The 13,629-nt window shown below is 43.8% G+C and overlaps 4 protein-coding genes across 4 annotated transcripts; 1 reads left to right on the plus strand and 3 right to left on the minus strand.

Moving 5' to 3' along the window:
• Positions 1-482: 482 nt before the first annotated feature.
• EAF01_003319 (uncharacterized protein) lies at positions 483-2,570 on the minus strand (the record flags this gene model as incomplete). The annotated part of the gene is made up of 2 exons (XM_038911573.1): positions 483-2,265; positions 2,347-2,570. 2 exons carry the CDS (start codon positions 2,568-2,570, stop codon positions 483-485), a joined length of 2,007 nt encoding a protein of 668 aa, XP_038772808.1.
• A 537-nt stretch (positions 2,571-3,107) lies between these two features.
• On the plus strand, positions 3,108-4,514 carry EAF01_003320 (uncharacterized protein). The gene is made up of 4 exons (XM_038911574.1): positions 3,108-3,389; positions 3,884-3,972; positions 4,032-4,419; positions 4,467-4,514. Exons 1-3 carry the CDS (start codon positions 3,261-3,263, stop codon positions 4,075-4,077), a joined length of 264 nt encoding a protein of 87 aa, XP_038772809.1. The 5' UTR covers positions 3,108-3,260; the 3' UTR covers positions 4,078-4,419; positions 4,467-4,514.
• A 2,181-nt stretch (positions 4,515-6,695) lies between these two features.
• EAF01_003321 (uncharacterized protein) lies at positions 6,696-7,004 on the minus strand (the record flags this gene model as incomplete). The annotated part of the gene is made up of 2 exons (XM_038911575.1): positions 6,696-6,884; positions 6,921-7,004. The coding sequence occupies 2 exons, from the start codon at positions 7,002-7,004 to the stop codon at positions 6,696-6,698; spliced, it is 273 nt and encodes a 90-aa protein (XP_038772810.1).
• A 924-nt stretch (positions 7,005-7,928) lies between these two features.
• Positions 7,929-9,829, minus strand: EAF01_003322 (uncharacterized protein; the record flags this gene model as incomplete). The annotated part of the gene is made up of 5 exons (XM_038911576.1): positions 7,929-8,847; positions 8,897-8,937; positions 9,061-9,187; positions 9,236-9,647; positions 9,706-9,829. 5 exons carry the CDS (start codon positions 9,827-9,829, stop codon positions 7,929-7,931), a joined length of 1,623 nt encoding a protein of 540 aa, XP_038772811.1.
• Positions 9,830-13,629: the final 3,800 nt, after the last annotated feature.

The following is a 13,629-nucleotide window of genomic DNA, read 5'->3' on the forward strand; positions in this document are numbered from 1 at the left end:
GCATGACCGTCCTGAAGATCCAAGTACGAGTGTTGCTTGTAGAATCTGACAGCCTGGATCCATAGCAAACCTGCTTATCATTTGTAAGGCCATAATATGGCCGGGTGGCCGGCTCTAGCTGAACCTCTAGAAGGAATACTATGGCAGTAATGGTTGTTGTTGCATTACTCGTATCTTCGAAGAGATCATGTTCTACAAATTCATTGTCCAATGGAAGTCATACCGCAAAAATCGTGTTTGTACATCCGGACATCACGTTGCATCTAAAATGTGCGATCCCGGTGAGCACATTGTTCCAGTTGCACAGTAAATCGGAGCATAGTTCGAGCATGAACTGGCCGTCCTCTGGGGAACCATAGGGCTCTGCCCATCAGCATGAGTGGTAAAATCTCGGCGCATTCACCTACAAGTTAAAGGTATCGTGTAGCACTTCAAGGTAGGGTGAAAACGCTGTCGGTGAGAGTTGTTTCATCTGTTTTTCATTATCCAAATGTCAACTTGCTTTGACCCTTTTCTGGTCGGCTACCACGTCCATTGCCTCGTTTCTTCGATGCCACACCCCTTTTGTTAGCGGAGGAAGGAGTAGGAGCTGGCGATGTACGCCGTAAACGATCCTCATCATGAAGATCCTTAGCGAAATGCCAATCTTGATGACTCTGAAATGCCTCCGCACAATCCAGCGCCTGATTGCATCGGGTGCATAGAAATTCTGTAATGTGTGATTGTTTGGGGGCAGAGGGATTGGCTGATGTTTCTGGCCTTCTGGCCGCCTCATTCACTTGCGGTAAACGTGCAGCCTTGGAATCCACTTTGGGAAGCGAATGCCCCTTTTCCTCATATACGATACCTGGCCCAGCTAAACCCTGCTCACCGCCGAAATCATCATCGTGCTCTTCGACGCTATCTTTCTTGACGAAGAATTTTTGGATTCCTGCATCAAGTATACGACGTCTCTTCACAGATCTCTCTGCAGATACGTTCGGTTCTCGCGGAGCTGGATTGTTTAGAGTCCTGGCTTCCTCACCTTTAATCAAAAACGCCCCGATACCCATGTTACCAGTGGGCACTCCATCCTCAAAACCGCCGACACTTAAACTCAAATTAGAACAAGGCCCTACCTTCCCATCAAGCATGATTTGATTTAGAAGTGTCTTGGCAAGTTCAAAAAGGAGCATCTCATCCATCTGCTTTCCTTGCGGAATGGGCGCTTGTCGAGATTTGTTTTGGGCTCCATGCCTGTGGTGCAAATTGATCGTCTTGGGCCTTCTCTTGTTCTCTAGAACCCCCTCCTCCACTAATCGGGATTGTATATCCGCCGCAAAAATGCGGAGCCACCTGTTAGCCTGCTCGGGAGTGTTGATACTAGGTCGAAACGATTTTGCAGATAACATTGACTTTATCTGAGTTCGAGAATTGACATCACTGACATCAATTCCACGAATGACGTTGTAGATCCACGTCCCGGTTTCTTCTCCTAATTTTTGCTTTAATTGCTCCATGGGAACCAGCAACAGATCATTGACCATATCTGTATTAAATAGCTTGGCCACTTCCTCACCTGTCTTGCCTCCCAAATTTCTAATCTTCGTAAACTTAAAGCCTGATAAAAATTGCTGAATTGCCCGATTCCGGACAACAGTTTGTTGATTTGGCTTCTTATGCGCGGAACCCAATTTAGACAGCATTTTGTTTTGGGCAATGCCGGCCGAACAAGTATATTTGAGTTTCTCACGTATTGCAGCCCGAACTGTGCGTACGATTTCAGAACCAATCAGCATTGCTATATCATCCCAATCTGGGTCATCAGTTTCCGCTTCATCCTTATCTAGATCCACGAGTGCATCCGCTTTCCAGTCGAGAAAAGTCGTGGGGGGTAGCGGCAGTTGTTCCGTCAAATCATCATAGGGGGCAGGGCCTCTCAACTCAGGATATCTCTCCAAAAGCGTCGCATGGACTTGGGCAGATAGATCCATGAAAACCTCATCTACACTAGCTTTCTCTACTCTCTGCAACTCTTTGGGTAAACAATCTTTTATACAAGCCAATATGCGTTTTGATTCGAGTCTGTAAGGATCGAGAGAGACTTTATGTGTAGCAATATTCTTGAAAGCATCGTCGTGATAAGCCCATTTCTCGTCGCCTTCGCGCCAAGTCGCAACATGTTGACATATGAGATCTGGACAAAGCTTCTTCGCTTCTGTAATAGTTACATGACGGTTGAGACCAAATGCTCTGGCTGGATAATTGATCGCTATGAGACCTTGCCTATGTTCAAACCATGTATTAGCTTCAGCAGACCCTCGAAGAGCATGATGGTCAAGCATCCATTAAGTAAAGAATCCTCACCATTGTTGAACAGCTAATGGTTTGTCCTCCTCAGTTCCTAACCTTACCATCTCAACCTGCGCATAAAATGCGTCAAGGTCAAGATGTGCGATCACCCTCAGAGGGCATGACGTAGCAGAAAGAGCCAACTGTGCGAGGTGCCTATACGTAAATTGACTCTTCTTGCGACGCGACGGTGAGCCCTGCAGAGGGGACGATTGCATAAAAGGTTGCGGAGAAGACATGACTTTGGGTTTTTCGCTCGAGAGATCTGATTTTGTAGTAGTAGATTCGCTATTCCGTGGCCATAATTTGTACATGCGACAATAGAAGTATCGAAAAGAAACTCTGAACCCGAGAAATTAGACTCGGTGTCATGAAGCAATTGCGTAGTCTTTTTTTGACATGTTCGATTCGGAGTTGAACAATAGAATAGAATGAGTGGTAATTGTTAAGACGTCACGAATATTGAAGGAAATTCCATTTGTGTTCAGAGATGATAATGATACTCTCTCTCTCATACATCTACCACTAGGATAGTGAATTGGTTTTGAGTCTTACCTTTGGATAAAAGTACTTATTATTGGTAGAGCTAGAGCAATCCAGTATCCCGCTCAGCCGTTGATTGAAGAGTTCGATGAATGGTGTAGACGCGTTAAAGGGTATTTTTCCATTTTTTGTAACGGGAGACGTGATTGCGCGATGTACCGCGCCTTAAAACTACTCTGTGCTGATGTCATGACTCTAAGTACGTAGCTTGTGATATTGTAATCTTACCTCACGAACTCACGAACTCACGAACTCACACATAGGATATATATCCTTTGTTGTACATTTTGTGTTTATATCTATTTATTTATTCCAGCTTATTTACTCGTACTTGGATTGATCTCATCTAACCAACTTTCAACCACATTCAATAGTTCAAACTCATCATGTCTTTTCTACGAAAACCCGCAGCTCTCTTTGCTCTAAATCTCACTACTTTGATAGGTGTTGTGGGAAGCACCTATAACTTGAGATCACATATGGTGGAGCTCTCGGAGGATCATGAAGCAAGAATGGTATGTGGAATATTGATTTCTTTTTGGTCGATAATGGTATCATTGCATCCAGGGAAGGTTAGTTGCTCAGAGGTCAAGTCACAGTATCACACTCGAGGATACCCATCACCCGGCACAGGGGATTGTCTGTAGTTGGCACAATCTCCGTTTACAGGTCAACAACTATCAGTCGAGCGTTCATCTCCAAATAAGATTCATGGTTTTCACTGTAACCGTGCGGTTGTACCTTCCTTGACAGTCTATACTTGCACCTTATTCCGGCCTCGTACATCAACGGCCATGCTGTTAATCTCGACCTGATAGCCGTGTTCGAGCGGGGTTTACGATTAGGAAATGATTCGCCTCCAAGAGATTATCAGGCGTTGGGTAGGCCCATGAAGATACTGGCCAATTTGAGTTTTTTATGCTTTCTCTTCCACCGTACTATGTGTCTTGTCCTAGATTTTTGCGCTTCGAATTGAGTGAACTTCACCGTGTTAACACATCTTCTGCAGGATGAGTTGGAGGGTACCTTGAGAGGGCATATTGGACTTATCGAGGATGCTCTTGATAGATTAGAAGGGAAGCCAAATGGAAACAAGATGTAAGAACCAGAAAAGATATCTCTTGAAAGAATGGTAATGTTGACATGGTTTTCTGAAGGGAAGAATATTATGGGAAAAGAGCTAGGGATGAGAAGAAAACTTGATTAGCCGGCAGATAAAATCTGATCTCAGAATTTCTAATTGAGAGGACATGAATCAGATTTCGGATCTGTGATAGGTGTTTTGGGGAATATTGTATCTTTTTCGGGGCTAAACTGCTTGTAACGACGGCCGCTCGTGCAGTCTCCTCACACATGTGAGCTTTATGGGATGGTGATCGGTTAAAAGAACTTCATCCCTTGCACATGAGGCTCCTTTTGTATTGAGATGTGAAAATGAAAGAACTGCTAGAAGATATTAAACTGAAAAATCACCTAAACTCAGAGACACTATTACGGTCTTTCATCCAGAACCAAAATAAGGTATAATGAATACTGTAATTCTATGTATGGATACCTACCTACGCTATCATTCTAACACTAATCTTGGATAGGGGTTTCTTTTCTGGCCGCCGGCTTTATCTTCAGTCTTGGGTCAAATGTTGATCTGACTGGTGTGACACGAGCTCAGATTACTCGAGAGCAAGTAACCCTGAATGCTAGCTGTAGTAGTCATGCTTATGTTTGTTTTAGCCAGCACTAGTTGCATATCTCATGTTACTCGTCTATCAAAGTATTTGCGGCTCAAAGAGCGGCTCCTTGAGGATAGTGCGGCGAAAAGAAAGCAATGTTACTTCGTATGGCTTGATTCTGCAGTCAGAATATGGATCTTCTGTCGAATTTCAATTGACTGGCATGTCACACAACATACCAACAGGTCAGAGATGTAAAACCCTTACTGCTGAGTCGGGACTCGGTTCTCATGTATGCGATTGACACGAGGCTGTGAACATTATTTAGATCTTTTCCCCAAACACAATGTTTTTAATGTTTGGCTAAAGTGTGAAGTGAGTTTGGACTCTTTGCTAGCAAACTTCACCCAGTTGATACTCTCGTTTTTTCTCTCATTCCTCCTCTTGCGGTGAGATATAGCCCCAGCCGTTCAAATTCGGAATAAGGGAGTCATCATCAGCTTGAGCACCGCACTTAAGAGTGCTGGGGCTAAGAATAGGCGTACGCATCACTATATACAGCTCCCGATTCTTTGCCAGCCTTACCAGAATATCCGGTCACAAAGATAGGTCGAAGGATTCAGTACTTTACCGTAGGAGTTGGGAAAATCCACACTTCAAGAAATAGAGATACGTCACCTCTCCCCTGATTTGCGGTAGTGATTTTTACTTTCCTTCAAGCTATTCTCGTTAACCACAATTGTAGGAATTGGAATGCAATTGACTATACTAAGGAGGCTGGTTGAACAGCTACCCTGCTAACGCTCGTATTGTGACCGATCATTGAAGCGCGCTTAAGAATTCCAGGATGCCGTGGGTTCAAGGGCAAGCCACTTCGGATGTATGCCCGCAATAACTAGACTTTGGTACTCACATATCCGTTTACCTGGTCTATATCCCCACGCGCCCTATACTAAAGTCTTTTTAACTTTCTCATTCATCGCGTAATGGCGAGTGCCCGTTGTTCACCGGCGGATCAATTGATGAGCTTCCATGTAGCTTCCAAGATGTTCTCGTTTACGTCCAAGGGGCTTATCCACAGATCTTCGGTGACAAACGACTCAGCGAAATGTGCTTTGTTCCAATGGGCCGGTTCCTAAAGGATTCTTGAAAGAGTGACGTTACACGAAAAGACCTTTCTCGACAACAAACCTACAGACTTCCATTGTATCAATGCAACTCACGACGGAAATAACCTCTCCATCGATACCAGCTGCGCCACTTCCTAACGATGATCCGGGAGAAACTTCACTGCTAGTCACCATTAACGGTGGAGACTTCGAGGGGCACCGTGCCGATCGTTTAGATGCGACATTGGGATATCAGTCATAGGGGCGTTTGAAAGGTGAACAACTTCGATTTAGTCTGCGGAACGTCAATCTTTCAAAGTATTTAACAGCGTTGCTCCTCAGGACAATTCGAATCCGCATCAAGGTCATCTCCATATTCAAAAACACCAACAAGACGCAGCATTCTCGCAACACATCGGCATTTTCCACCTGAACTTACCCCTCGCTGTTCCACCAAGAAACTAGAAACTTTTCAATAGGAAGGGAACCAAAGCTCAAGGTATTCGAGTCTTAAAGCCACCTTGATCATTGAAGTACATACTGATGGTTCAGATCCACAATGCCTACATATACTGCAACAAACAATCCGAACCTAGATGAATGGTGGCTGTGCTGCGTATGCTCGCGAGAAATCGATTCCAAAACATGGGGTTGGTACTGTCCCGATTGCTCGCATCTTAACTGCACCTCTTGTTCCGTTCCTTCACAGCAGGCTTGGTATTAAATACCGACTGCCGTCGAATACGAGAGCAAAGGTTGTATGGGATATGATAGTGACGATGGTACTGTGGTAAAGATTTGGAGAAGGGGGAGTTTATCTACCGAGCGGTATTCCAGAGTGATAAAATGGTTGTGCATGGGTCAAAATTTGAGATTTTTTTGTTGGACAGGGAGCATGGGTTATTGGTTTTGAATTTGAATGATAAGGTGCTCATTTCTCTCTTTATTTGGCGCTGAAAATTTGTCGATATTGGTTATGGAGTTCGCGAGATTGGTTGGCTCCGTGGATAATGATTATTAGAGTTATGATTTATGTCCTTCCTTATACCGTACCATATACCCAAGACCTTCGGTTAGTGATATAAGGTGCATTATCGTGTTTGAGTGTCAATCTGTTGACTGCCACAACAGCACGGAAACTCCTCTTCTGAAAACGAAGCGTAAGAACTGGACTTGCATTACAATGCTCCATACCCCGTACAATATATCTTAAGATTATGTATCGGATGCCCTATATATTTAGCGAGTCTCTTGTCTCATCACTTACGCGACTATTCTTCCTAGTGTTTCGAAGGTTAGCAGAGTCAGCTAAGAGGTTGCTGCGAGGTTTGGGCAATAGATTCATTCCCATTTTGCGGACAATACCTTCTCATGCTTGCTTTCAAACTTTTAACCAACCTTTGCATAGCTGATATGAAAGTCCATCATTGAAAAGGTATGAAGTCATATAGGAGGTATATGCCCACCCACAAACTCTTCGAAGCACATATGTGAACTTTGCCAGCTCGAAGATTGAGGTCGTTAAAGCTGAAAGGGTGCCGTGAGCGAAAGCGTCGATGAGAAATCGTCAAATTGGAGGCACATTACTACAAAAGTGAGCTTGAGATTGACAAGGCTAGCTTTTCCGAGACTCCGGAGTTCCGAAATATTCGAAGATTTTTTAAGTGTGAATATCTTGAATTTATGGCGATGCGCATAGTCTGTGTGTAATCACGTGGGATATTCTATCTTGTCTTCCAAGTCATCTCGAATGTCAAGTGAGTTCTTCAAATGTGTTCAAGTTGCTCATAGATTGGTTCAATGTTAGACCCTGCGATGGATGTATATGGGAAAATTTTGGCTCCGGCAGTGTTAGCATGCTCAGAAGCCGGGTCTGGGTGTGGAAAAAGGTATACTACACTTGGTTGAATTCCCTCGCATAAATTAAGGAGACAACAAAAGCAGGCATTTCGACAACAATACGATCCTTTCGAGCTTCGTATCCAATGAATAATCAGTATCATGATGCGTAAGATTCTGGATTTCGAACAAAATGAACTGAGAACACTAATAAGGGTGAGTGTTTGGAGAGCTTTAAGGTATTACTTTCTACCCCAAAGCCTTTCTAAAGTCGAATTAGATTAATCATTACATTTAGTGCTTCTATATACTGGTATCGTAATATACCTAACGCCGATTCCATATATTGCGAGTGCTGGTTTTGTAGCAAACTTCGCTTCAAGCCAGAACAACTTCCATTAGTTTGTGAATTTATTAAAAAAGAAGTGAACCTATATCACCTATGGCGTGAGTTACGAGCGCGGAGATCTCGCAGTTCTGTCTCATCCGTTTTTCGTCCCATTTCTTCGTCATTTGGGCTAAAATGTTGCCTCGATTTACTCGCTTTGTCTTTCTTATGGCGATTTGGCCTGGTTCGTTGACGATGTCCTTCAGGTCGTACCTCATTAGGTGGAATAAAGCTAACTGAGGCTCGAATGCGATCTACAGATGGGCCAATCGAGAAGTGACTTTCTGTATTCTCGTGGTTGCAACACGGGCTTCTCTTCATGGGGAGAAACCAGTCCAAAGTATGTTCTCCCATGACAGTCTCCCAATTTAGTAGAGCGGATCCAAGATCCCAAGGATTATCGCCGGGGGTTAGCGTTTCAAGTATTGCAAAGGTACGTACAGCCCTTTGGTCTCTACTTAACCGCTCAGTATTTTCTGAAGGTTTCTGGAGCCCACCAATTGCTGGTGCTTCAATGTCTCCAGACGACGAAAGAGCGGTCGACGAATTATCAGCGATGCCGACTTCTGTTGATTGCGAGAGCGGAAGTCCAGGCTGGACGCTCCCGTTAGCTGGCTCGATTGTTGCATTGGCAGACAATCCTGTGAGACCAGCCATTAGCCTTGCGTCATTGACTGAAATTGGCTCGGATAAGCGATCGTGCCTGATAGTTTTCACATACGGGCGGTTTACCCGAATGCTGTCTAAGGGTGCCGGAATGTCTAGCGGATACGTTATTTCGGAATAAGTTTGCGTCGAAGCGGCTGTTACACTTATTTCCGCCAACCTCTGTGGGGATGGCTTTAGTATTGCCAGTCGATGGATCTTTCCAAACCTAGTAATGTCTTCGACTTGTGTCAAATTATTGATCGCGAGTCTCACGGATGTCAGGAACATCGTCCCAGTGAACAGGCCAAAAAATGCAGCTCTGAATTGTTGGTCAGTAATGGAGCGCATCACGAGGATCACTAGCTTACAGTGCAAGAACGGCAATGAACTGGCGGTTAACAGACACGCCCTAGTTGACAAAGTTAGTGCATGTCAACAATATTCTGCTCTCGAGCACCCTGTTTCGATGAATTGCAAACCTTCAATTGCATTTGAAAGGTTGAGAAAATGAAAGTCTAAGGGTCAATCATACCTGGGTGCTACGCTGTCGATGAACGTATACTGCCATCACTACAAGGACATTTATACAGAATAAAGAGGTGTATCCAACAAATTGAATAAAAAACTTGAAGTTGTTCTCGCCGATAGGCCCTCCTACCCTACACTTTGTTAGCCACAAAACAAGAAAGAAGCTACAGTGGACATACCATGGGCAATAATGATCCATTTTGTATATACATCTTCCTACAACACTACAGTGGTGCTGGCGATCCAGTTTCCATATGCAACACTCGGAACACCATTTAGGCTTCCCATCCTTTTCCACCCCGAAGACATCTTTTGTGTAAAACAATTCGAGTCCAGGAGAGTCTGGATCACTCTTGGATCCATCAAACTCCCCTGAAGTGTATTCTCCCCCGCCAATATCATCATTTGTTCGTTTGTTTCTACGCTGGATCCCAGCAGCTCCAGCTCCAAGTGGCGCATAAGGAGGATCGAAGGTCGTCATATACACAACTCGAAAAAAAGACGAGGCCATGAGGACGAACAACAGAAAATATGTTGTAAGAATGGGCACTGCGGCGCCCTTACTTTTCTGTTCGACCAAAAGATAATTTACTGGAAAGCAAGATGTTAGCAGGTCGTATTAAGATGTTCATGTCATTCTCCGCCTTACCACAAAGAATGGCCACTATGACATATGTAACATAGCCAACCACACCCGCAAGTGCAAAAGGCATAAAACGCGCGGTCCATATGTTCGCAGCGCGTTTGCTGCGTTCAATATCGTTGGGCGGCATGACAAAATAGTCGTTGGCACGAGTGCCAATAGTGAGAGTGGTATCCGAGCCTGCAATAACGATTCATCACAACAGGCACTTAAGTATGTGTGTGTAGTGTTGAAGGTATTGTAACTCTTGATGTTGAATAAGTATATGCAAACATCTCTTTCGCGGTAGGGTATGGAATATTGAAAAGAGGTGGTTAATTTGAAGCCTGTAAGTGTAATGTGTTTACGAATGTCGATTTATTACAAAATGATTCTTCCAATTAAGGTTTCTGTTTTCAAGAATTGAGACTCAAGAGATTGGCGTTTGTGGTCTAAGATTGATCCACTGCACGACAGTGGACTTAATTACTGATCCACTAATAAGTTACCGGTAAGCTTTAATTTGAACCCGACGACACGTGAATAATTTCATTCACGCCAACATGCCCCGCGGTTATATTTATATCTTTTCGTATCTCTACACAACGTTCTACGCAAACTTCTTTCTATCAACCAATTCAGCTCTTGTATTCAACTCTCAAGAAGTGCCTATATCGTTGCGACATATTGAACCATCGATAGATCCTACTTTGAAAGACGATATAGCTCAAAGGGTGAACTTGGGTCTTAGGTATCGCATTTAATCTCTATATCCTAGATGTCCCTTTAGATCTTTCCTGTCCACAAAATTGCTCGGGAGATCGCAGAACACCTCCAGATTTTTCTGCTCGGCGAGCGAGACCATGTTGGTTCATTCTACTCTACCCTCGGTAGAACAATCATCGCCTGACTCCAGCGACCAAAACTAAGCCGAAAACAAACAGATATCACTTCATGTTGGCGGCAAACATCTTACCTCTGACTGAGTCGAACGCCTTGGGCGAAGGATAAGTTATATAGCTGTTGGATGTTTACCCTTCCATGCATTTCGGTATCGTATATGGGCATATTCTGGCTTCCAAACCAACTCCTTTACTTATGGTTTAACCATCTCTCACGACGTAGGAAGGCTGGTCTTAGTCTTTCTCAGGCGACCTTCCTTCACACCCTTTTAGATCTAACACCTTGGCTCTTTTAAACAACGAAGGTCACATTAAGATGGATGACCCACACTAGAAGAGAGCGGCAATATGTCTCTTGCTGACAAGGCTGGCCGCAAACCATCAGCGAACCCTCCTCCCCTCTATAACCATACAATTACATAGTTGTAACAAGAAGGTCCGAAGTTATTGAAGTGTGGAGATGCCTCGAATGAAAATACGGTAGGCAATTCGATCAGAAGATGTGATGAGTCAATCGCGGCTCCTTTAACCTCCATCGCCAATTTGTGTTTTAGCTGAAGTACGTAAATTCATTTCATAACCGAATCTTCTCGTCTGTATTAGACAGTGAGACTCCCCGGATTTTCATTTCATAAATGCGTGAGTCTACTGGAGTTTTGTTTCTAGTACAAGATTTCGAATCTTCTAAATCTCGCTGGAAGCTGTGGTATTGTGAAGCAGTGATCTATCCTATCAAGTACAAAGAATCATTTGTACCTAACTACCTACTCTACCAAGAGAATTATACGCCCTCACTAACTATACACAGGCCACTCGAAGATACCAAATCTACTTTCTTTCATGGTCTGATAGCAAACAGAACGTTGTTCAGTCCAACCGATCTGGACTCGGTTGTCCCACTAATGCTCTGGGCAGCTATACCATACCCCAGATTAGACCTCGTCCCACAGAACACAATTTGGTGCTATGCCACTGAAAACTTTTTGGCATAATAGTTACCAAGAACTTATCAAGCTCTGAAAGCATTATCGACAATGGCAATTATTGAAGCGTGTTGCGGTTTAGGAGGCTGGAATCTCATTGGAGTGTGACCAAAGGAGACGAAACTATACTGTCTATTCTTACAATGATTCGAGCTCGTCGCGGTGTCCTGTGTACTTGGGGGGTTCATTGAACTCAGCTTCACTTGACTTGAGACCTCGTTCTTCCTCTACACCAAAGATTTCAAGGGCCACAATAAAAGTCAAAACCAATTCTACACTCTCGATTTATTTATATCGAAATTCAGCAACCTCAGCGACCCTAACGAACTTTACTTCTAAATACAAATCATTCATAGAAGCTCAGTGTAATCGGCTATTCTGAGTACAACCCGACGTAGCATGGATCATTGATTCAATATCATGGGAACGCTGTTAACTCGACCAAGAATTACTGAAGCTTCATTTCACCGGTGTTTTGGCTGTCAAAATTGAACAAACACCGCCCCATCTATCTACAATAACAACTCTTTCTGATCCCTTGTGGTTCCTTTCAGTTGCCCAGTTACAGAAATTTGATCTACCACTGCCTAATTCCCGGCTTTTGGAACAGGCTCAGACTCGATTCTTCAACATCTCAAACCGTACAGTATCATTCACCGAACTCGCAATTATACTGCCTAGGGAAAAGTCTTCAGGCATTGAGCGGATTCTTGCGCTGCGCCAACCGGCCCACTTTTTTGAGCCTCATGCCTCATGCCTAAACAGGGCTCCCACGGGCATATTTGATGCTAATGCAGGAACGCCATCCAGCCTTGTTGACTAATCATACTACTATCTCCTTTGTAGAGTCACTTTGCTTAATTTTATGGAAGTCAAGTGGAGGTCATTGTCGGAGGTAGCCACTACTAACTAATTTCTATTCCTGCCTTGTTCAACTGGGTCGTTGATAGAGAATGAATCGTATTACAGTCTCCGACGAATCTAGGTAACTGCACTAAGGGGTTAAGACTCACCGAGGGCATCATTGAGCTAGAAGCTTTCCTCTGGTCGGATTGGATCTCGCTGCGGTACCTCAAGCAAGACTCATTCCTATCGAAGCAACTTTCTTGTGTGATGAGTCCGCTCGATTATCCATGGGTGTGTGAGTGACTCCCTAGGAAATGGGCCATTTCTTTGTAGCTCACCGCAGATTATGGAGATAGTAGTCTTCTGTGACTTAGAAGCTGGGGTCTGAATGCTAAGCCCTAATGTTTTGGCCACGGCTTCAACAATTCAGTACACCGAAGAACACTTCGGTGAAAACTTGTTCGAGCGAAGGCATTTTCTTTAAATGAAGGCTTTGGTCTCCTTTTGTTTTGACTTTCCTTAAATCTTCCATCCAACATCGTAAATATATATCTTTCATACAAGCACCACGTCCGAAATCGTCCAGAGCATTGCACTTCACCACAAATTGATTCTTCACCTTTTTCGATTGAGTCACTATATCTCGCAGTTGAAGATAAAGCATCCCCCTCCTTATCCGTATTTTCAGATTGTTATATTCTCGCTTCCCTTCCTCGAACTAAGCAAACTTTTGTCTTCGAGATGCCTGCTGCACCAGCTCCAAAAGCTAATGTGTGTATTTGGTCGTGCTGTTGGTGCCGTGATTACAGTGGTAATTACACGTCCTCCGGAATGACAACACAAATTATAAGCTGTCCGGGATGTGCACACGTGCGGTGCAGTGAATGTCCTGTGGAATGGGTCAAAATCAGATCTCACCACCACGGCTAAGTACGTTGGTACATACCCATTAGGCATATTTCAATTCTAACGTATCGTCTAGTTGAAAAAGTGGCACCTTGGTCATTTCGTATTTCATGATAGACTGTATGCGAAGCATACTTAGGATTGGATTATCGGCATCGGATAAAATGCATTGAGGAGAGATGGGGCAAATTCACAAGGGGGTTTTCTACGCGGAACAGTTTTGGTGTTCAATTCATTGATTGCATTTTCTCATATGTCACTGAACTCAAGAAACGTTTGCATTTGGGTGGAGTTTTTAGATTTCAAAACTTGCG

The sequence above is a fragment of the Botrytis porri genome (genome assembly GCF_014898465.1).
Source record: "Botrytis porri strain MUCL 3234 chromosome Unknown BPOR_004, whole genome shotgun sequence".
Lineage (NCBI taxonomy): Eukaryota > Fungi > Ascomycota > Leotiomycetes > Helotiales > Sclerotiniaceae > Botrytis > Botrytis porri.